This window comes from Falco cherrug, chromosome 7 (genome assembly GCF_023634085.1).
Source record: "Falco cherrug isolate bFalChe1 chromosome 7, bFalChe1.pri, whole genome shotgun sequence".
NCBI lineage: Eukaryota > Metazoa > Chordata > Aves > Falconiformes > Falconidae > Falco > Falco cherrug.
In genome coordinates, this window is record NC_073703.1 from 14,930,500 (window position 1) to 14,953,953 (window position 23,454).

Here is a 23,454-nt window from a genome sequence, read left to right on the forward strand (position 1 = left end):
CTACGCACAAGATACACAGCAAATACAGTGATGAAGACATACACGTCAGTGGGATTAAGGTAATACAGAGTATTAATATGGCCCCAGGCAATGTTGCTGCACTTTGACATCTACAGCGTCTCCATTCCAAATCCTTTTTGGAAAGGTTTAGAACCCATTTACTGCACAGTAAGATAAAACTCATGACTGAATGACTTAGTCAGGCATTATAATAAGTTAAAATCACACTCCACTGCTAATCATAGCTTGTGGTGACAGGATGCATCACCTCTGCGTATATTCTGACATTTAATTTTGTTAGTTTTCCAAGTGTGTGTATAAATGCGTGTGTCTGTGCAGTGGATGGCCATGAACCCTTCAGAAGGCAGAGGCGGTGGGGTAGCCCTGCGTGTTGGGGGCTGGTTTGATTGTCTAGAGCTCAACGATGGTGACAACAAGGTTGAGTGTTTATGTGTGAGAAGCAGGGGGAAGGCCAGCGAGGCAGGTGCCTTGGTGGCAGTCTGTTACAGACCACCCAACCGGGATGAAGAGGCAGATGAAACAGTCTATTAGAGGCTGGGGGAAGTCTCACAGTCACTAGCCCTTGTTCTCACGGGGGACTTCAGTTTACCAGGTGTCTGCTGGAAATCCAGCCTAAATGATTCTATGATTCTATATACTGATTAATATCATTTTAGCTACAGGAGACTTTTAGAAGTCAGAAAAAGCTATTAAAAATACAGATCTGGAAAGACTTGCTTAGGGGTTGCTGCTTTATAGACAGAAATTTTCATCCAAACCAAAATCTTGCTTTTTTGTTAAGAAATACGACTAATATCCTTGCTGCTTACCTTACCCATCGTTGGTGTATCATTCTCATGCTCCAGTTATTGGGGGAAGGGGCTACCATTATGTAGAAAAATGTCTTCAAAGGTTTAAAAAGCAAACAAAAAAACCCCCCAAGCACAGATTAATTAATTATTTTTTTTTGTTTAAAAAGAAACATTTACTTCCTATTGTTAGTCAGTAACTAAAAACTCCCAAGTGCCATTTTTATGTATATAGTTTGAATACTGTAGGTCTTTCAATTAAAGTTATGTCCCAATTTTATTTGCAGATTTCAGCAAAAGTATGAAAGACGTTGAAGCAATAAAAAAGGAAAGAAATTAGTCAGAAGTTTAGAACGTTCGGTTTTATTCTTTTATGCTGTGCCAGTTTTTTGTTTTCCTTTTCTTTGTTTATGAGAATATAATTTATAAGATTCATTGACAGAAAAATTTTGAAATGTACTGCAGCCTGCCTTTTTTTGGGAAGTTTCCATGACTTTGTGTGTCATGCTCAACTTAAGAAGGAAAAAAATCTCCTAATATATCTTTACTCTGCTCATACACTGATTAGCACTTCCATGAATCCAGCTGAACTAAAGTCTGTGCACACACATTAGTGAAAGGATCGGTATGTACTGTGTCGTACTCCCTTTTTACGACAGGATAATAAACAGGAACTCGCTGAATTGAATGCAGGATTTTAATAAAGCAGTTGATGACAAAGCTGTGACATTATTTTCTTTAAAATTTCTAGGGTTGTCTTGGAGTTCCTTGAAGATATTTAGCTATTGTTGGGGTTTTGGAGCCCTGGTTACAGGTTTAGGTGAATGTACAGCACATCTACTGTACAGTAGAAATGGTAATGGTGAACATTTTATATTTGAATATAGTAGATAGTAATAGTATTTTGAGATTAAACCTTTATTTTTGCCTCTTGTTCTTCTCTCCCTTATCCCTTGCCTTCCCCTTCTCAAATGCATCCTTTTAACTGTCCTCCCCCCAAATTCTGTCTTTTCATCTCCCCCCATCATGCCCAGACCCCATCCTTTTCCTTTCGAGTACCTGAGTTACTTGATCTACAGCACTCTCTGTTCCACTTTTCCTGGTTGTCAGAAAACAGAAATCTTTTCTAGTGATAGTATTACCGTTGTATTTCCCCTCTGAGGTTCCTGAAAAGATCTGGCAATTTGCGTTGGCTGTTGTTCATCTGCTGTGTTCAGATTTGGCAGAGTCCTCTCACAGAATTAGTAGCCTCTAAGAATTTCTTTTTGGCCTGAATTAGCAAGGGTAATGTACAGAGGTTCTCTTCCGAGAGATCTCTAATTTGATGCAGACTTCTGGATGTTAACTTTTGCTTAGCATCACAAAAATGCGCACAGGGACAAATCTTGCTGTGTCTTTTATGGCTGCAAGGGTTATGACACTAGCAATGCTTCTCTTTCGGTTTTCGCTGTAGGTATCGGAGAAGTGGCAGTTTGTTTGCTGTGAGAGTGAGGGCACAGGAGCCGGATTTCCCGCTTGGAAGCAGGGTTAGGACATCTCTGGGGTATCCGGGTGTACAGCCACCGTTCTGCACTCACAGCCATTTCTCCTACTGGACAGCCAGGTCATGGGTGATGGATCCTGTACTTGAAGCTCAGCACAGTTACACTCCTGACGCTCAAGGTTGTAAGTGGGAGAGAGACAGCAGTTTGTCAAGAATGTGTCAATGACATGTCAAAGATCAATGATTGGTCTTACCTATTGACTTTTGCTTTGTACAACTGAGTGAATTGTCTCCTTTATTATTCCTTATAGATTTGAATGGCTTTTTTACATGGTCAATGGATTATATTTCATCCTTTCTAATAGTTTTGCATAAAAATGCCAGTGTTCTACCTTGTGGAATCACAGCTAGGATTCAATAACTAGAATATGGTGTCTGCCTTACTCAAAATCAAATTTTGCTTCGTTATTTGTTCATTCACTTAGGGGAGTATGTTGTATTGTACAGCTCTGGAGAGCATTACGTTTTGTTGAAACTTTCCTAACAAGTCACCCTTGCACAAAGGTACGTAAGAAACATAGCTAGAAGGAAAGCTTTCCTGCTTCACATAATGTATTCCTAATGTTTGACTTTGGCTTGCAGGTGCCCCTCCAATATTATCACTAATTACAACAGTAATAATCCTGTTTGAGGAAGAGTATAACATTTTTAATGTTTAGCCAGGTCCTTCCCATTTTTTTGAATGCTTTGGTTTAATCTTCCATAGTTACAGGACACTGAACAAAAGAATATCCAGCACCCAAAGAGACTAAGCACAGAAGAGCCCTGCAAACATTGCAGGGTTCCGACCCTACGATGGACCAGCTCACTGCTCCACCTGGTCTTACTTTTATGACAGTAAATGGAAAACAAGAGAGATCCACGGTAACAAAGAATCATCTTTATTTCAATTTCATTTTTCCTCATCAATAGGTTTTTGTAAATCAGCATTTATACTGAAAGACATATTTAGTATGGGAAAAAAAGACTTTATAATCAAAGAGTTTTCTTTTAATTGCTTCTTTAGAAATATATTTTGATAATGGCAACTGCTCATTACAATAAAAAACAGAAAAGCCATTCATTTACTGTGGCATGGGAAGTACTGCCAGTTCCGAATGCCCTACATAGTTTCTTTACAATTTTTACGTTCTTTAGGCCTCAACAAAAACCAAAGCTCCTCTTCCAGGTTTGGTAGCAAACAGACTATTCTCCAACGCTGACCTTTGGACATCAGTTTGGTAATAGGCTTTTTTTACATTTTTGAGAAAAGTGTTCAGCTTGTCAGTAGGCACCATTGACACAGTACAGCCACCCCATCCAGCTCCAGTCAGACGTGACCCGATGGCCCCAAACTGCCTAAAACAAAATAACAGAAAAAAAAAAATGTAAAATAAACCCAAAAGGGGTAATTTATCATATATAAAATTCCCGCAGAGAACTAGCGAATAATTTACTCAAAACACATATGTCATTTGATTTTTCTGTAGTTCACTTGGTTGTATGTGACATTACAGCAATTTGCAGTTACCATTTGGACAAAAAAAAAAAAAAAGTGCTGAGGCTTTAAACTGCAATATAGTTATTTCTGTCAATTCCAAAAGTCAGTCACCCTTTTTTGTAATGCTTCAGCATCAGCTGTTTTAAGTATCACAGTGCAGCTGAGAAGAAGAAAGCAGGAGAAGAAAGGAATTGTGTTAGCAACATTCATAAGACATCAGAAGTGAAAACAGAAATACATGACAAAAATAACAAAAGAGGGTTCATAAACTAATTGCACAGGATGTAGGCATGCAAGCCATTTTCTAATGTGGCAAAGACAAATAGCTCTATTCTTCCAGGACAGATCTGAAACATGCTGAAGATTCACAGGCTTCTGCAGGACTGCTGAGCATGCCAGTCAAGAAAAGGAGAGTTCAGAAGCTCTTCAGAAGTCATACGGAGTCACTGCTGCACTCGGACGTCCTTTATGCTGAGCAGACAGAGCTGGGTATCTCTCTTTAGAGGAACCTCATGAACTTAGCAGATTTACAGCAGTAGAGGTGAAACAGGAATTTAGTCCCAGAAGAAAAAAATGCTCTTAATGAAGAGGGTGAAAAGAAAGAACAATGACAAATAAATGACATCCAAAATATAAACCGTTCCCAGCCTCAAGACACTGGCCTGCTAGAAATGTCCTACAGCAAATCCCATGCCATTGCTCTGGAAGATTCAGACACCACCTCATTAGGCTTTAGTGTAATTATTTTCACCAGTTTGCTTACCTGTGTTCCTGATCTTTACTTAGATTCAAAGTAGGAAAATACCACGTAATAGGTTTCTTTGGGGCTTTTCTAACCTAGTCAGAACGGGATCGTTTAGAAAACTGATTTGAAATCCTATTCTCATGAGAGATCTAATCTGATCTGCAAACAAATACTTTTGCTACGTTTCCAATAGCCGTAGCCAGGCATGGGGAGATTTACCAGTCCTAGAATGTGTTGGAGGGAGAGACAGCATCATGTGAATAACCTTGGAAAATGACAGCTCATTCCGAGTAGGCTGTGGTAATTTTTCATATGTGCATTTTATGTGAAATGAATCTGGTATACTGCTGGGTTAGGAGAGGTTTAGGTCATATTTCAAGCAAGTACTTACATATGTGTTTGATTCTAAACATGCTTACATCTCTTCTTGAGCAGAAACACTTTCTTCAGTGTTGTCTGTGTGGTGCCACCCTTCATATTGACTCGATTTTATGTTCATTCTTTATTTCCTGTTGGTGTTCTATTTTACTCAGTGTTCCTGTAAGCCGCTCATTTTTATAGTTTTTGGTCCATGGAGCAACCTCCTAAAATGAGCAGGATCCAATCCAGTCTCAACTGCAATCAATAGGGAAATTCCCATCGCCTTTGTAAGGCCCAATCCACTTCCCAGAGTCGGCGGACTCGGACCGTCTGCACTCACTTGGTCTGTTACCTTGGCCAGAACTTTGTATTTCAGATGGTGTCTGGCTTTTATTTTGGTGGGCAACTGAAATCCCTTCAGAATTGCTCTGAACCTTTTACTGATTTCATAATTCTCTGTGGTCATGCTCATGCCTCATTTTTACTGAGTCATTTTAAAATACTTAGTTGAAATAAAGCATAATGTAGACAGAAAATATGCCTGTTCCAGAGCTGAAGTCACTGTGTTTCAAAATACTGTGGCTAACGGTTTCAAATGTGGTGATGTGATTAGGCACTTGGGGCTTAATGCTGAGGAACTTGGCATTTTGATGCGTGGTGCTGCAACATCTGAAACGAGAGGTTCCTGGTGTTACACGGCTTCAGAAGTGAGCACCTCGTTCCGAATCCGCCGGCGCTGCGGCGCGTGGGAGGATCTAGGTTAAACATGAGGAAGTGACCTTTGGACCAGGGCTGAAACGGTCTGTGTCAAGTCTTAATCAGTCGAGTCCTAAGCCGGACTCCTCGGGCGCAGTGGGGTTCCCAGCCAGCCCCTCTCCGCCGTGCACTTGCCTTTACGAAGAGGGGTACGAGCAGGCAATAATCTGGCGGATGCAGCACTCGCCCACACAGCGGGAGACACTGATTTAACGCGGGGTGCGGGGGAAACCTCTGCACCGCCGGGGCTGTGCTGCAGCCGTGAGGACAAGGGATAGAGGGAAAGAGGGAGCACGCAGGACAGGCAATGTATCTGCAGTCCAGTGTCGGAGGCCCTCAGCTTCTGGGCCCAGGTTCTGGCATTTGCCTTTTTGAGGAGTTTATATACCCAATTCCAGTACTCACTGGGTAAAAAGAGAATTGGCTTACGACAAAAGGGTATGCATGTAAATGAGAGTAAAAACGTGAGTACTGCAGCGGAGGGAAGAATAAAAAGGGAAGTCCCATAGTTTGGTATGTGGAAGTGATAGGTGAGACATCACAGAACCTCACTTTAAAGATAATTGTGCTCTAAGAGGTGAGACAATCAGAGCAACATTGTTAATTCCAAGCACTCAAAACTATGAATCAGCTACTTAGCACAGGGTTAACACAATGCGATGTAGATGTCCAAATGGTGTGCGGAGGGTTCTTACTCTGTTTTTGTAGCTTAGTGCACTATTGAATGGCATCTTCAAGCCCCTCTGGTTCTGAAAGAGCTGCAAACTTCTTTTTGTAGGGTGGTTTTTTGTTTGTTTTGTTGGATTTTCAGATTGCGCCACGACTACAAGCTTTGCAGCTTTAAGAAAATCACCAGTGGTAAGAGTCTTGATAAAACGCAGGCTGACCTGGCTACCATAACGCACCGCGATGTAATGTAAAAACTGTGGGTTTTTTTAAAGCGCTCAGAGAGGATTCGGCTGTCTTCAGCTAGAAGGGGCACGGCTGGTAACACAAATTGTCGGGATTTATACCCCCAAAAGATGGAGAATAAGAGAATGAAAGCAAGTTATTTGCAACACTCAAGAATGCTGAGAGATTTTCAAAAGTACCTAATGAATTCAGGAGTTCAGAACCAATTTTTTATTCCTTAATTGTTTAGTAAATCTTCTGTTACTTACTTGAAAAGACTAACAGGTAAAACAGCTACTACCAACATGAGATAGGTTAGAGAAAGTACAAGTCTCCTGTGTTTGCAAAAAGAAGAAAAACAACTGACCAACTAGTGGTTACAGTTTTCAGCACTACAAACCACAGCAAGTATGGATCCCTTTCTTTCTTGGCAGAGGTTGTACAGTAAAACATAAAGATCTAGGGAAAACAGAAAACATCTGGATATGCAGATTATTCTTCACAGTTTAAACCTTGTAAGGAGAGAGCAGCAGTAGACTCGGGCAATTCTGTGGAATGTATTTTTGGAAAGGCTTTTTAAAGTTACAGGGCAGCTGTATATCATCTTAAGTAAAGAATGTGATTTGTGTAGTTCCTAGCCATTTCTATAATCGCATCAGCCAAGCTTTCCTAGAGAGATGAGTGATGTTATGTCCCTTAGTTTTTTAATGTACAACCTGAGAAAAGCTAAGACTTTTATCCAATCGATCCCAAAAATTAGATGCTGCTGGCTTAAGCTGCAGTCACCTAGAATAGCTACATGCTTTTAGAAATCTAATCACAGAGTCAGAGAAAAATTGAAGGATTATCAAACTTCTCAAGAAGAAAGATGCATTTCTTAGGAAATACTCTTGATGGGACAGGACTGTGAAGAATAATGAACAAAGAATTTACTTGATTCTGTGCAATGAATGTAATTAACACACCACCCCCTCAATTAAGTAACGTTAATATACCAATTAGAAATCGTTTTACAGGAATTACACTGCATTGCAGTGCTTAGCAATGCTCATACTAGCTGTGGGCTCTTCTGCTGGTAAGTTAGAGATCTGCTGTAATGGGCACACGCGTCACTTTTTTTCCTTCACTATTTATATTTTGGTCCCTGGAACCAAAATGCCCGGATTAATTTTAATTTAATTTAGTAAAATCCTAACCGCATACTCCTTTCCTTTGGGTTCTGTGGCCGTGTCTCTGCTACTGCCTGCAAGTCGGTGTCACGACACCCGGGCCAGCTCAGAGCGGCTGCCGCCTACCCATGAAAGCACGTAGCTCAGCATAAATGAGAAACAGAATTTCCCTCCCCGTGCTGAGCTTCACGCTGCAGTAGGCTACTGCTAGCATCCGGGCTAGTTTGTTTAAATACCCAGCACAGGTAACTCCACGCCGTAGTGCAGATCTTGTCGGTTTATTACACCTACTTGTTTTCCCCTAATTGAAACAGGATCGTTTTCCCCAGCATTTCTGAGAGCAGGCCCTGTCAGTATGATTCAAGCTGGACACCCTTAGTGAAGGCACCCAGAATGGCCGGTCACTTTGGCAAAGTTCAGTCATCAGATGCTACTGACTGAGGCAGCGACACCGACTAGTTGCTGCACCTAAAAATAACGCGGGTGTGAAGTGTGAAGGCTCTTCCTCTGCCAGCGGTGTCGCAGAACAGTCGGTGCTGGCACCTTGAACTGGATCAAGACTCTGCAGCCCAAGGTTTTTGATAACTCGGCTGAGCAGTTTCTGCCTTCAGCAGACTCTGGAGACAGCTCTCCCTTCTCACACACCGCCCAGCAGTCCCCCTTGAGCAGCTGGGATAACCACGGTGGAACTGCCCCACCGAGTGACTGTCACAGCTTATTCTATTACGTGATCACTACGTGATACGATAAACTGAACACAGCCTGAGAGTTACGTACTGGACTCACTCCTGAAACAAAAATCGTATTGCTAAATTACTGTCAGGCTGTCCAATGGCTGTCAGGGCTTCTCTGTGTTTTATCACAAAACAGCACGTGTATCCCATCTGCAGAGTGATCTGTGAATGTCCAAAACTCTTCTGTTCAGTTTTTAAGTTTAGTCTTCTGGCTCAGAGGCCACTCCATCTTGTCTGCAAAAGAAATCAGACTGACCTAAATAATAATTTGTATCATACTGCGTCAATTTACAAACGTGGTAAATGGGTATTACAACGTACAAAATCCATGTGAGTATAGACGTACAAATTCTTTTTCTTATTGCAATTTTACAAACATGGCAAATTGCACATTTGTAAAATTCTTATTTTCATTATAAGCCAGACTAATTTCTTAGTTAAAAACAAAAAAAAGCCAGTTGCAGAAGAAATATTTTTGTAACTTTCCTTTTTAGGTGGTATTTGGTGTTTTTAGCTTCAAATTGAAACAGCTTCTGTCTTCATTAAGATCGCAAAATATAGACAGAGGATGGGATATTTACTTGTAGAAGACAGTCAAATGATGTTTCTTGACCTCAGGCCTGCAAATACCTACAGCACCCTGTATCTCCTCTCTGGAAGGGGGGCAGTAACGCTTGGGCTCGGGGCAGAGCTTCCCAGACCAAGCACACCCTTCTCCAAGGAGAAGTACGAACCATAACAGATGAGAAGTACAAAGGTGGTGTTACCAAGAGCTGTGATGAAGTGAATGAAGGAAGCAGCTGGGAGAAGGGGGCTGGGGCACAGGCGGGGATGGAGTAGCGGTGCAGAAGCTCAGGTGGGCGGCTCTTTATTCCCCCAAACCACTGTTAAAATGATCCCCAACCACTGAATGTGGCACTGTACTGCACTCGGCACTGCTGCGGCCAGACCTCAAATACTCTGGATTTGGGCGCCACGCTACAACTGGGGATGTTGAGAGGCTGGAGCGTGTCCAGAGATGGGCAGCGGGGCTGGGGCACAAGTCCCATGGGGAGCAGCTGAGGGACCTGGGGGGGGTCAGCCTGGAGAGGAGGGGGCTCAGGGGGGACCCCACAGCTCCCCACAGCTGTAGGCAGGCAGGGGTCGGTCTCTTCTCCCAGATAATAAGCAGTAGGACAAGAAGAAATGGCCTCAAGTCGCACCAGGGGAGGCTTAGATTGGAGATTAGGAAAAATGTCTTCGCTGGAAGGGTGGTCAGGCACTGGCACAGGCTGCCCAGGGGTGAGGTGGAGTCACCGTGCCTGGGGGTGTTGAAAAAACATGTAGGTGCTTGGGGACATGGTTTAGTGGTGGGCTTGGCAGTGCTGCGTTTATGGATTGACTTGATGATCTCAAAGGTCTTTTCCAACCTAAATGATTCTATGATTCCATTAATTCCCTCTATAGGCAATGAATTTAGATAAAATTTAGTATGTCTGTCCCATGATTAAATGTACTATAAAAATGGAAAATAAGAGGAACAGAAAAATGTACATCCTTTCATGCTGGTCCTGTGGTAAGGATGAAATACTTTGTAGAATGCGAGTGCTAAGTATTTGTTTTTATTTTCTGGATTAACACCTGGTTACACCAGATCTCATCGTCCGCTGCAGCAGTTATGACTGTAACAGCCTGCTACACACAACAACCTGTGATTTCCAGCTCGCTTCATGCTGTTCCTCCAACTCTGTTTATTCTGGCTAAAGGACATGAAACTGGGGAGGAACAGAGGGAGAAGAGAGGGGACAAAAATGACACTCTCAGGGAATGTGTTTTCAAGTTGAGAGGGCTTGTTTGATAGCGGCCAACCCGAGTTAAGGAACCCCGCTAAAAGAATGAGGCTGGGGCACAGATGGAGACTGTAATGTGGGGAAAGCTCAGACACACAATGCGGAGGGGAGAAGCAGAGTGTGAGCCTTTGTAACAAGTAACACACTCATCTTTTAAACACTGAAATGCTGCCCAACCTATCTGATACCCTGGAAAACATATTTTTAAAACTAAAAAAAAAATTGCAATAGCCCTTCACAATATATCATTTATGATTTCAAGGCACCTAAGAATGTAGAACAGCTTGGTTATGCCCCGGAATTCCCATGGCAGCAGTTCTGAAATGGTTAAGAAATACACAAAAAGAAAGGGAGTTCAAATAGAGCCACTAAGATGTTGTTTTAAGAAAACCAGTTATGACTTCTTCTACGACTTAAAAAAAGAATAGCCAACAGTCTAACGTAACACTTGTGACGATGAGTCAGTCCAAAAGCAAAGTCTGTAATAAAGCCATAAACTGCAGCTTTCATCTGAAAGTATTACACAGATGCCAGTAGGGAAACAATTGACCATGTAATGTCCCTGCAGGAGATTAATTTTGTAATAAGAGACAAGAATACTTTCATTTTAAAATTGCAATAGCCAGCGATGTCATATTTTCTCATCAATTCAAACAATATTCTCAACAGGCGATTACTCTTCCTTGTGGTCAAAACTTACAGGCAGATGTCTACCAGCCGATCCAGCTCAGGACAGCTGCATTCGTACATTTCCCTGCAGCTGATATAGCTCTGGTTCATTAATTCTCCCAGCAGCTGGATTGCATTGGCAGGTGCTTCGCCGCAGATCTTCTGAAATTCCAGCACTCTGGCGGCTTCACTGTACACGTGCTTCGCACGCTGGTATAGCTTAAAGGTGGAAACTAAACAAAATGAAAGTATTAAGTACTACAGTCATCCATTAATATTGACTACAAAAGGAACACACAAAACCAGAGTAAATGATGTATTTTTTTGGTAATTCATCTTTTATATTGGAACTCTCTAGGCTAAAAGTGCTCTGCAAAAGCTCACCTACGTCTTCTTTAAAAGCCCTAATAAAATAGTATTTAGAGTTCATCACCGTACAACGTACACATTTTTTCATGTTGATAACTTCATGCACATGCTCTAGCTATTTGCTGTGTCAAGAGCAAACCCAGCCTCTCCTTTTACTTTGCAGAGCCAAGCTACAAGTTCAAGTGTTAGCTGCACCGTGCATTAGGGCGTTAATCTAAAGCTTTCAGGGTTTCAAACACCAGCAAATCTGAGTCACGAGAACACTGAAACGTACCCACAGCAGCCACTGGCAGCACGTGCTGGCCCAGGGCCTTGTGTGGCTGCTCCGGGCCAAATCTGCATCAATTGTGTAACGCTGTGGACAGACCTTTTCTTGAAAAACCCCACCATCGAAGCACAAAAAACCACCAATGACTTTGTTTGAACTGAGATGAACGAAAACGTGATTACCCGTATTTCCCAGTGCATAGGTAAGGAAGCCCTCTCAAATATTTTCACAGTGACGCGGTGCCCACCCTGACTGTAAATAATGCTAATTAAAGGTACAGTGGAGAGCGCAGGTGCTTTCCGTTCGGTTTTCGGGGTTTATTTTTAGTGGGTGCTACCAGCCAGTGTCAGCGCTGCCTGTGTGGGTGTGAGGAGATGTCAAGCCCCGACAGGTACGGCATGGTATTGACCTACTGGGATCAAAGGCTAGGGCCAGGATCTTGGCCACGGTTTTTCTACAGTGCCATGAAAAAGCAGTTCCTCTGGGAAGGGGGTGTGGGGGGTGCGCACGCCCAAACGCGTGCGGCGGTGGGGTAGAGACCTCCACCAAGCCTGAACAGTGAGACATAAACGGTTGCAGTTGATTGTTTTTCTCTCCCCGCATAGTTCTATTTGCTTTAATACCATGGCTGCTATTGGAGAGCTATTGTTTACCAGAAGCATGTGTGACATAATTTAATTTATGAATAAATTTGTTTACTTGAGCTGTTTGGGCACTAAATATTAGATAAGTGGACTTTATTCTCTGGGGGGTACCTACCGCAGTACGTTTCCCTATTTCACAGCACACTCTTGTTAAAGCACCTCCAAACATCCCTCATTTTATTTCTACATGTAAATTTTCCTTTAAAGGAGAAATTTTGTACATTTAACTCTCCTCATTTCAGCTTCTGGTTTCTCTTGCTTTCTAAAATGGCTGAAGAAACACTCAAATAAAGATAAAAGAAGAGAGACGAGCCCTGTATCCAAACCAGAACTTGTTATCTGGCCCAGACACATGGGAGTCCCTACGTGGCTGTTCTGTGCCAACAGCCAAGTTCTGGAGCCACTGCTGATGATTTCCGCAATCTAGATTTGCAAGGTTATGCAGAAATATTCCTTGAAAGACTGGAAATAAAATTGCGTCCAGTGAAGTCTCTTGCATGTATACTCCAGATTTGCAACCCCTACAGGCTAAAACTTCTTCAGCACCTGCACAATCCCTTTCTCCTTCTCCAGAGTAAGTGTAAATCGCAACTGTAAATGCTGAAAATATAGTGCTGAGAGAGATACAAGTAGTCTAAAGTGATAGAGAAACACTGAACGCAGCAGTGTTCTGCTACTGGTGATACTGCTTCTGGTGATATTTATTTTGTAATTCAATACAGCCTGCTACTGAGAAACCCCGCGTTGCTGTCTTTTGAACAAGCCTTCTGGATGCATTTCAAACAAGGACAGACATGAGAAAATCGAGTGCCACCCCCCCACCCCCCCCAGATGTCATCTTGAGAGTATCACACAGGAAAAGCGTATTTCGGTTTCCCATTTAAAGGTGTGTTTTACCCCACTGGATTTGGTTGCTGCTGGAGTTACTTGCGCTGTTTTGCAGAGCGCTGCCTCAGTACTTTCGAATGTTGAAGAAAGGCAGCTCGGCCTATTTTTAAGGATGGTTTCTCTTTAAATAGTCTTTTCTTATAAGCCATTGTTTTAGAGCAAGGAGATTTCTAAATGTGCATTCGTTTAGGGAATATCTAAAGTTGCGTGAGAGATTGCCATAGCTCACACTCTCTTGTAAATCACCATTGAACAGTAGTAACCCAAAGAATGAACTGAAAACATGTCTGGTTTCAATTGTCAGGCAACAGGCTTGCCAAAGGCTGTGATTGATTCGGAGACCACCCTTTGGTAGAGCAATGCTCTACTGGCCAGATTACCTTAAAAATCTCTGGGGTCGTGTTGCACTCGTCGTGTTACGAACTGGCGACCAGGATGGGCGCTCCAGCTGCTGGCTGCCAGCCAAAAGACCTGAGCTGTGTCCTTGACGGCCTTGGCTCCCCGGAGGGCCGCTCCGTGCAGGGGAGAATTTGCTACCTTGACGCTGGCTTTCCCTTGATGCGAAAGCAATCCTTTCAAGCAGTGCTCCAGTGAGAAAGAGTGGCTGTACGTTATTTTTCAGACTCGTTTGTGGACATTTACTAAATCGGTATCGGTTAAAGGCCGGTATGATTACATTAGCTATTGGTGGGTTGTGCAAAGCATCTTATTTCAGAAAACTACAGTTGTGTTTTAAAAAAACAACAAAAAAAATTTACAGTTTGCTTTTCTTCTCTGGCATTGTGCTGTTCAGGTAAAATTATCTTCAGGACAGCAAACATGTCTGTACTCTGTAAGTCCTATTCTAAAATAAAGAAATAATTCACATATTTTTAGCTTTCAACACCAAACGCCTCCAGTAATAGAGAAACCCTCGTATCTTTTCTGTTTGGAGGAGCAGTCCAACTAACCATCTCTATAGAATAAAAGAGAGCAGAGCACACATGAAGATTCCAAGTATTGCGCCTATGTTGGAATCTCCTTGCTACATTAACAGCCTGTATATTAGCTCCACAGAAATAAAATCCGAATTCATAGGACATGCCAAAGAGCTCTGGAGACTCTGATTTTAGAGGAATGCAGAGACTGATCAGAACTTGCATGCTTTGGTGCAGCCGCATTTTTTACCATGAAAAAGGACTGATTTCCTAAGCCATACTCTGCCATGGTTAAAATAAACAAAACCAAAGTGCGCACAACTGATTAGTTTGTATCTGAGCTAGGGCTGGAATGAGAGGAAAAACTGAAGCCCTCAGAGCAAACCTTCTGGTGTTGCACAAGACTGGGTTATATGGGCTCACCCTCTGCGGTGCTCAAAGGGGAGGAAAAAAGCAGAGTTTAGGGAAGTAATTCTTAAAAAAGTAATTCTTAAAAGCAGGTGGATCCTTAAATCTATTATAGTCTATGGAAATTAGGTACTTTATCTGACTAAAAATGTAGATATACTTAATGCAGTAATCATAAAGGTTTCTGGTGTCTCCCGCTTAATTTTATTTCCAAATTAGGGGTACAGGTACCCTCAGCTCCATCTTTGGTCAGCAAAAAGGGCAGGTTAGGCAACAGGTTATCCTACCTGAGCCCTGGAGTGCCCTGTGGTACCCGTTTCTCTGGTGACTAGAGAGGAACCTAGAACCTCTGCTGCAATGGACCTAGCTGGCTGCCAGGCTGACACCGGACTAACTGTCTAGGGCGCGTCCAAGGAGTGTTTCTGCCATAAGGGATCTGTGCACTCTCCGGTTCAAGCGCTCTGCTTGATTAAAATGCTGTAGCGCCATTTGTGTCTGCTGAGGATACGGTCTCTGACCAGAATCATGCTCTCAAAAACTGTTCTTTGAATATCACTACGTGTTTCCTTTCTGCCCTGCCCTGCGTCGCTCACTGCTATGCAGGAACGGACTGATTTCACACCTAGGCGCGCCGACACACTCAGAAGCTCAGGGTCTCTTCTGCCTCTTTCTGAGAAGACAGCACGGAGATGAAGATTTGTTTTGTGTGGTATCAGCTACACACCGAAAAAATTTCTTGTGGACTCAAGTGAGGGTGAGTGATACTTTTTCTGAATTGAAACAGATACAGGTCAGAAGAAATTAAAGTAAACTTGAAAAGTGAAAATGACACCAAAGGAACTTCAAGGAGGACAAGGTAACCTATACCCAGGTTTGCCCTTAGTGACATTTTGTCTCTCCATTTCACCTGTATCCTGCCTGCTGTTGGAGCAGGTGATCCACCTTCCAGGTCACAGCCTCACTAACCGTGTTCCTGAAGTTTCAGAGAGGACACAGCAAATCTTCTACCAGGAATCCCCTTCACTCTTAATGGCTTTGTATTGCCAGTCCTTTATCTATTTTTCAGAGGATGTCAGCAACTCTTGCTGACCGTTTCTGGAGGCTCTGCACCCTAGCTTTGCTCCTCTGCAGAGGATTTCTGTAATGTCATCCCTGAACACGTAGATTCAAATCACAAACCACCACACACCCTTGAAAGAAACGGTGACATTTTCCAGTATGCTAATAGCTCTCACACTGCAGCACGAACCCTCTAAGCTGTTAAGATGTAGCTGACATTTAATGTTAAGGGAAGTTTGTCCAAAATCCATATAACATCTCTTAAAAACAAAAAATCCTGGGCAATTAGTCCCAAATAACTGTGGGTTAATTAAATATAACAGAAAAGTTTACTGTGGGTTTTCAACTGTATGGTCATATTTTTAATTTTAGCTTTACAAAAGTTGTGCAAACCTGTCCACTCCATTTACAGAGATGTTTTTTTCTTTATAATTAGACATTGTGGCTTTTCAGCAACTCGTATTACTTGTTATAACTTCAGCTTCAGAAGATTCCTTTCTTTAGAGGCTTCCTGTACAATTCTATCTGACCTTTAGCTAAAGACCAACTTCTTCAGGCTATATATTTTTTTCTAGTTGCTTTGGCAGCTTCTTAAGATATGTTTCACTGTAGATTAATGAGCTACACATGGCTGATGGGACTGTTAGAAATTTACAACAGGAAAAACTCACCAATGCGAAATCATGTAGGGGACAGTTTCTACCACCATTACTCATGTGGAATAGTACCCTTCTCTGTTAGGCATCCTGCTGATTGAACATGATGAGGGTGAAGGTTTCTGGCTCAGAATGTATATAAGAAAATGCTGCCAGATGGCTTTAATTTGAGCCAGATTGTGAACCCCCTACTCGAAGTGGGGAACAGTTACTCTACTGGGACTGCTCAAGTAACTGTTTGCAATCTGGCTTTCTGAAAATAAACCAGGGGACGAGTCATTGCTGGATTCAGTGACCCATTTAGCAGACACCTGCTTCAAGACCCTGATACCTACTGGTTTAAAGTGATTTTTCCTCCAGAGGAACACTAGTTTTAACAAGGCTTTTGCAGCTAACCTAGACCGTTCAGTGCCTGTGCCCGACCTGCGGTACACCCCGGGGGCCTGCATCCTCGAGGCAGCTGTATGAGACTTGCCTGGAGTGGCCGCATATCCCAAGTAAACCATGTTTTTGTGGAAGGGGATGGTACGTTCCCAAGTTTCTCCGTGACATGGATCAGGCTGATGCCGGAGTAGGCACCTGGACCCTCAAGCTGGGAAGTGCTCTTAGGTCTACCGGTTTGGAGGTAACTTCTGTTCACCTAAGACAAGGGCACTCTACTAATGCACACGACAGAGCTTTCCATATCCCAGAGCAGCCCGACAGGACAGCTGAGAGTCCACCTTCATGTACGCCCGTCTGTGCGAATAAAGTTGAAACTGTTCTTGCACTGAGATCACCATTAAGACAAATTACTTGGCAGTGGGAATGAAAGGGCTCCTCAAGCACCACTCACTTTAGCTACAGCACGAATTTAGAATTCTCTTTCCAGGGGCCACATAGGAGGGCAGTTAGGCAGCCAAATCCACGCAGCAAATGGATGCCTGCTCCTCCCATGGTGACTTCATTCCCAGGTTTAAATGTCAAAATTAGATTACAATTTTATACATGAAAAGGAAAAATGGGTTTAAAAATACCTCATTTAGGAAGGAAAAAATCATTTCATGGTTAAAGGAATACACTGTTTTACAGAAGAATATCCTTTTGTGGTGAAGCTTATAAATACTTAATGTCCCACAATCACCACACACTAAATGTTCTGTGAAGCATTCAAGTCCAAGCCAAAATTATGGCACAGTGCACCTTAGAAAGTAATAAATACTATTTTTCTAGAGATGTTCAGAAGCCACAAGTGCAATCCATATGTAAACATTTGCAAGAGATATTTAAACTCAGGATTTTCAGTTGGCCAAGGAACAACTGCAAGAAGTTTAGAGAAGCTTTGTGCTCCATCTGTACTTCTCCAAAGCTGGGGAATAAGTGGGCTGTGCAGTGGGGAGCTGCGGCAATCCTGGAGTACCTGTCTATAAAAACGGATGCAGAGTTGCTGTGTGCTTCTAGACCTGGCCTGGGACTTGCCTAAAGCCTGTCTGTACCATTTTTCTTTGGGAAGTTTGTATCTGGTCAGCCTTACACACTCACAAAACTTTACGTAAGTATACAGTACCATCACTGGAGGAGTACAGGAGGGGAAGCTAGACTTAAGGCTAAAATAGTATTTACATACCACTTTCAGATCCTTAAATATGAGATACAATGCCAGTAGAAAACATTATTTTTAACTGTTACTGGGCTTTGAATGATACAAAAAGTTCAGCCACAGAGAAAACTCAAGAGTCCAGTAAATGATCTAAATGGTAATTCTCATTCAAATAATTTACCCTTAATATTGTAATAATTTATCAGAAAAGTGGATAAAATGCATACAAAGGAGGAAAGACACCCTAAATGTTACGGTTCTTTCTTCATGTTGAACAAAGAAGTTCAACAACATCCTGAAATTCTCTGCAGAGATTACTTATTCGTTGATATGTCTTCTCTTGCGTGAAGCCAGGGGTTGTCATTAAAATATAGTGGGGAAGCAGAGGGGAAATAAGAAAAATATTTTTGTCAAACAGACTCTGGTTTTCCAATGCCAACATAAAATGTAATTTGTTTAGTGTGTAACAAAAACAAACAGTGGATTTAGATTCCTTCTTTCTGTGTCTGTCTTGTTTCTTCTTTGCATATAGTTTTACAGAAATCTGTTATTTAATTTTATATTGTACATGCAAAGAGGCTTTCAGCATAACCCATTTTAATTGGCCTTATCAAATGAAATCATGGTCATGCAAGTTTAAGAGATTCTGTTCAGCAAACATCTGCAAACACTATTCAGAGCCACAGTATAAAATTTCCTTTGAGTTTCTTCTATAGGTTTTATGTTTAAACGTTTTATCCAGACTTTGGTTTTTGAAAAAAATTGAAATAACCTCTGTAAACAATTCAATTCTATGCAACTGTAGAATTTTCTTTTATAAGGTATAAGGAGTATAAACATCTGTAAATTAATAGTCTTGTATTGCATCATGAAGGGAAGAGTAAGGTGACAGCGTAAAAGGTTTACAGCCTTGTAGTTTCCCATGAAAATGTTGCAGAGTGCAGGTACATGGTTCAGTATATTCCTCATGTACACACCGCAGAGTTATCATAACTCTTTCTATGGAGATAAAAATCTGGATTAAGATACCATATTCCATCCTGGTACCCTCTGGCAGTATGATTGGACAATAAGATCGTTTCATACTCTCTGATAGCACTGGGGTACAAAGCGGGTTATAGATTCAGGACCTTGTCCTTGGTCAATATATGAGGTTTACAGTAACTCCAAATATACAGATTATGGAAATATAAGCATGAGTATACGCAGATATGTTACTGATTTATATATGTCACTGAAAGCAGTCTTGGGAAGGACTGGCAAGGATATAGTTCAGCTACAAACAGTAGAGATGTTAAGGCTACAGAATGGAAACAAGGAAGTAAGGATTAAGTTCTTAAAGATTCTGATCTCAGTAGGAAACCTGTTACAAATGCAAATTAATTATTTCATAAATGCTCTATTATCCAATATTATTAGCAACCCTGCTATATGCATCCAGGATCCATTCCACGTGGGCCAATGCTTGTGACTGCATGGTATAATCATAAGCAATAATATATGAGAAATACTTTAAACAGTAAACTGTTCACCTCCATCAACATTTTCCTAAAAGAAAGAAGTAAATTGATAGTGACAGAAGCTTCTTTCTCAGGAGAACCCGAGACGACTTGCTGCCCAGTGCATGTTTTATGAAGTGGTTATGTATTTACCAATTCAAAAACAGAAACGTAAGCCTGTCTACGCTGGTCTTTAACACCAGTTAAGGGAGAGCAAACAGGATTCATTTCAATGATGCTTAACAGCCCAAAAGGTTTGGCTTTGTTAGAGCTAGTGCCTAAAAAGGAAATCTAGTATAGACTTTTCCCTAAAATAAAACCTGCATCATTTAGAGAAGACTCTCAAACAGGCTAATTTGAAATAGTAAGTGATCTGCTACTTCTACCATTTTAGAAACAGTTCAATCAAAATCGAAGTTTTGCTCATCCTAAGTTAAAAGGCAGAATGAAAACTGAGGTATCAACACAGTCACTTGCCACCCAAGATTCTGGGGAAGTACTCTGGCAAGACTTCCATTTGCACTACTTATTAATACATAAACTATTTATACAATACAGACACTGTACGCTACAACCCACCATTTCATATATGCTTACCATCTTGCGTGTTTTGACTAACGATATGAGAGCGGAGCTCCTCCAGGCTAATTCCCAGGCATTTACAAATTTCCTCTGTGCTGTAAGGCTCAGGATGTAATACCTCCTCCACAATGGTCAGCATTTCCTCTAGGCTAACTCCTAGCTTGGTTTGCACATCATGGAGTCTCAACATTTTTTTCCAGTCCAAACCTTTTGACTTTGAGAGAAGCTAAAATTCAAAAATAAAAGAGAAAATATTGTGTGCTCCTCTTTAAAACTATTTAGTTGTCCATAAGCAACTTTAAGATCCACTTTGCTCTTTTCACTTCTTAATTGGGAACCATCAAAAGTGACTTTCTATCAGTAAACAGCAGATAATCATTTATTTATAGAAGATCTGTGAATGATGATATTCTTCCTTCAAATCAGATATAGCCTGTAAAAGCCCAACTGCCATTATTTCTGTATCACATCTGTGACTTATCCTTTTCCATGTATGTTGTTACTTCAAGCACGTATTAACCTTTTCCAATCACATTCAGACAATTGCTTATATAAACGCTATGGTATTGTAACACTAAAAGTCCCTAAGAAGTCTGTTTCTGTACTGTTAGAATTTGCTCTAACATTTAAAACTGAGTTTGACCTTTCCAATATGCTCCTGGAGTTTTCTGATGAACATTTCAGGTTGTCATTAAAACCCCCTCTCATAATAGCCTTAAAAATATCAAAGTGGACATAAGATTTGTGCGGGAGAATTAACTGTAACCTTTCTCAATCTCTAGGGCTTAAAGTAAATTTCAAGTATGTTTTGTTAACATCCAATTTAAAGGAAATCTTGAGCCTCACAGGAAGGTTAGGATGTGCTTGTCAGAATCTGCTCCGTTCCTACATGACTGCTATGATGCTAATTAGTTTTAGTCTACATGTTCTTCCCACTCCAGACAATGATGTCATGCTTTGGGTATCTTCGTGATGTTTTGGCAATTGACAGTAGTTACTTCAATACAGCAGAATCCTAAAAAGAAGTATGTCAAAGAGGCTTTTCTCTGGAAGGTTGCTACATGCGTTGATGCTCTCATGTGCCTAATGAAAGTGGCTGAGTAAAGCAGATTTCCCCATAAGGTATAATATTTTTAATGTTATGAATTATAGAAATATATTAAGTGGTTGTTGTGGGATCTCACTGACCTTACTACCTTTAATTTCAACAGATTACTAGAGAGTAAGACATAGATTAGCAGGTACATGCCAATGTCATTTTACTGTAGTCATAAGCATATTACATACCTCCAGTTCTGCACCATTTAAATTGAGATTAAAGCTTCCAAGTATGCCAGATCAGGCTGTATGTTTGCAGAGAATTTAAACCACTGCAACAAGACCAGGGAATGAAATCCTTTTCGTATTCAAAACAGTGTTAAAACCTCTCATCAACAGGGCGAAGATTTCACCCAGTGTGTTTTGTTATTCTTTTCAGTAAACACTGGTTTTGAGTGAGATTGGTTTGAAATAATTTATGTCTCAATTCAGCAAAACCATTTAACTTCCTGGGATTTACATACATGACTGAATAGTATTTGCTTTGCTTTCTGCAAAGTTACAGCACAAAGTTTAAGCAGAAGATCTACTGCTCAACTATGTGCTATAGATTCTCACCCTCCTGCTCTCCTCCAACGGTGCTTTTGCAGGGGCTCTTCCAGTTTGGCTTTATTACAGTATCTAAAAATTAACTACTTTTGGTGCCATCTAGTGACTTCCTAAGATCTATGTGAGGCTCAGTAGAGCAGACCAAACAAAATCCAACCAAAATCCTAATCATGTGACTCTGTCGCCATCTAAAACACAGTTTTGTACGTTCAGCGGTAGAGAAAGAAGCAGCACTGTCTAGTGGTTAATGCAGAAATCAGGGTGAGAAAATTTTCTTGTAAGACTGATTAAGTCACTTCTGGACAGCTTTTCAGAGGCACCGAGTACTGAGAACTCCACTGCCTTTATGTAATTGTATTTTAGCTTATTTATTGATAAGCTAGAATAACAGTTATTGCTTCATCTGTTTTACTTCAATACTCAGTGTCTCTTATGCTCATGCATGTTTGTGACACATTCTTGGATCTGCTTCAAGTTGCTCAGTTTTCTTCCTCGCACTTTAATCCTAATGTTCAGCATCCCTTAGACTTCATTATCAGAAGTTAAACAGAACTAAGAAATTATAAAAAATAATGTCCTTTAAGGCAACAAAAATGTTTCTGCTTCCTTCTTGAATACATATTCCCCTGCAGAAATAAGTCATGTGGATTGTCATACCTGTTCCCATTCCTATACTTCAAGGGAGATGCTATATTTTAGATGAGCTAACTATGCTGGGAGTTTACAGATCAAATGTTCCACATGGAAACTGACCCCATCAGGCCAGTAGGCTGGGCTTTGCTGGAAAGGTCTATACCACTTATCGCAACATTTCATTTCTAACAGCACTGGGAAAAATGTTATGGGCAAACAGAAATGGGTTTTGAAAACAGTCTAGCTGCAGCAGCTCAAATTCTAATGGATACAGAACAGAAACAGGAGAAAACCCATCCATTTAATGTACAAAAGTAATCCCAATACTGATCCCACAGTTGGATATTTTCTTGATGACCTCTGACTAGATGGATTAAAGATGTGGACATCATGCAGCTGGCTCTTAACTGCCAGGATATAGCATCTGTAGGCTTTATCGTCCTTTATTGTTCAACACAGGCACACTGTGAGAACTCTAAGTAACTGAGAGGAAAACATACTTAGTAAATGATGGGACAAATATAAATAAAAGACAGTCTGACTGTGAGCAAGCATAGCCCTTATATAGCAACATTACTTTCTTATACTTTACATTTCTATAATGTCGTCCGAGCATCTTTCCACATTTAACAAACATCGGTTGATTAACTATATGGCATTCCAGCTGCAGACATTCTTGGCACTACTCTATAGCTGACAGTGAAGTGAACCACACACAGTGAAGCAGGGGAAAGCACAGCATTCACTAATGCTCGTATTCATCCTGCAGCACCTACTGTGTGCATTTTCTGAAGTATAAAGTACAAGTTAATTTCCTTTGGAATTGCGAGTGTTCTGCAGGACATAAGCATCTTTAAACATGCTGTTCAATAGGGTACAGGAAAGCACCCAGAGGCTACAAAAGAATACAGAAAATAAATTAAAAAAAAAAAAAAACCCACACCAAAAAATAACCACAAGAGAATGACTGTCCAGAAGGGAAAGGAGAAGAACAGAACCGGAGAAAGGTAATTATGTAAGGATGATCAAGCAAGAGCTCACTTGCTGTAGGACAGGCTGACATCAAAATGTACTATATTAACGCCAACAGCGATATGTTGTGTTGGCATCTTTACCTACATGAAGCTTTCTGCACAGTATGAAATTCTAGAATGACCTAAAGCAGAAAGGTGGGGGTGGGGGAGGGGAAAGCCTACCCTAAGGCACTTACCAATGAGAATTTTTTTTAAAGCATTATTGCAAGGCCCAGTATGTTATTTCATAGTTCCATTAGCTTAATGGTACTTAAAAGACTTCCCTGCTTCCACTTACATACCTGCC

General features: G+C 41.2%; 2 protein-coding genes across 3 annotated transcripts in view; one reads left to right on the forward strand and one right to left on the reverse strand.

The window, feature by feature from the left end:
- Positions 1–14,196, forward strand: part of LOC114015106 (uncharacterized) — a 97,120-nt gene extending 82,924 nt beyond the window's left edge. For both annotated transcript variants that reach the window (XR_003558875.2, XM_055716230.1), the window contains one exon: positions 11,518–14,196. The gene's annotated coding sequence lies outside the window, so the exon portion shown is untranslated. The remainder of the gene's footprint in view (positions 1–11,517) is intronic.
- The window catches only part of GALK2 (galactokinase 2), a 48,834-nt gene continuing 28,592 nt past the window's right edge, over positions 3,213–23,454 (reverse strand). Inside the window, exons 8-10 of the mRNA XM_055716228.1 lie at positions 19,870–20,080; positions 11,017–11,218; positions 3,213–3,690 (exon numbers count right to left, since the gene is read on the reverse strand). Of these exons, the coding sequence (XP_055572203.1) occupies positions 3,486–3,690; positions 11,017–11,218; positions 19,870–20,080 (618 nt within the window). The 3' untranslated portion in view covers positions 3,213–3,485. The remainder of the gene's footprint in view (positions 3,691–11,016; positions 11,219–19,869; positions 20,081–23,454) is intronic.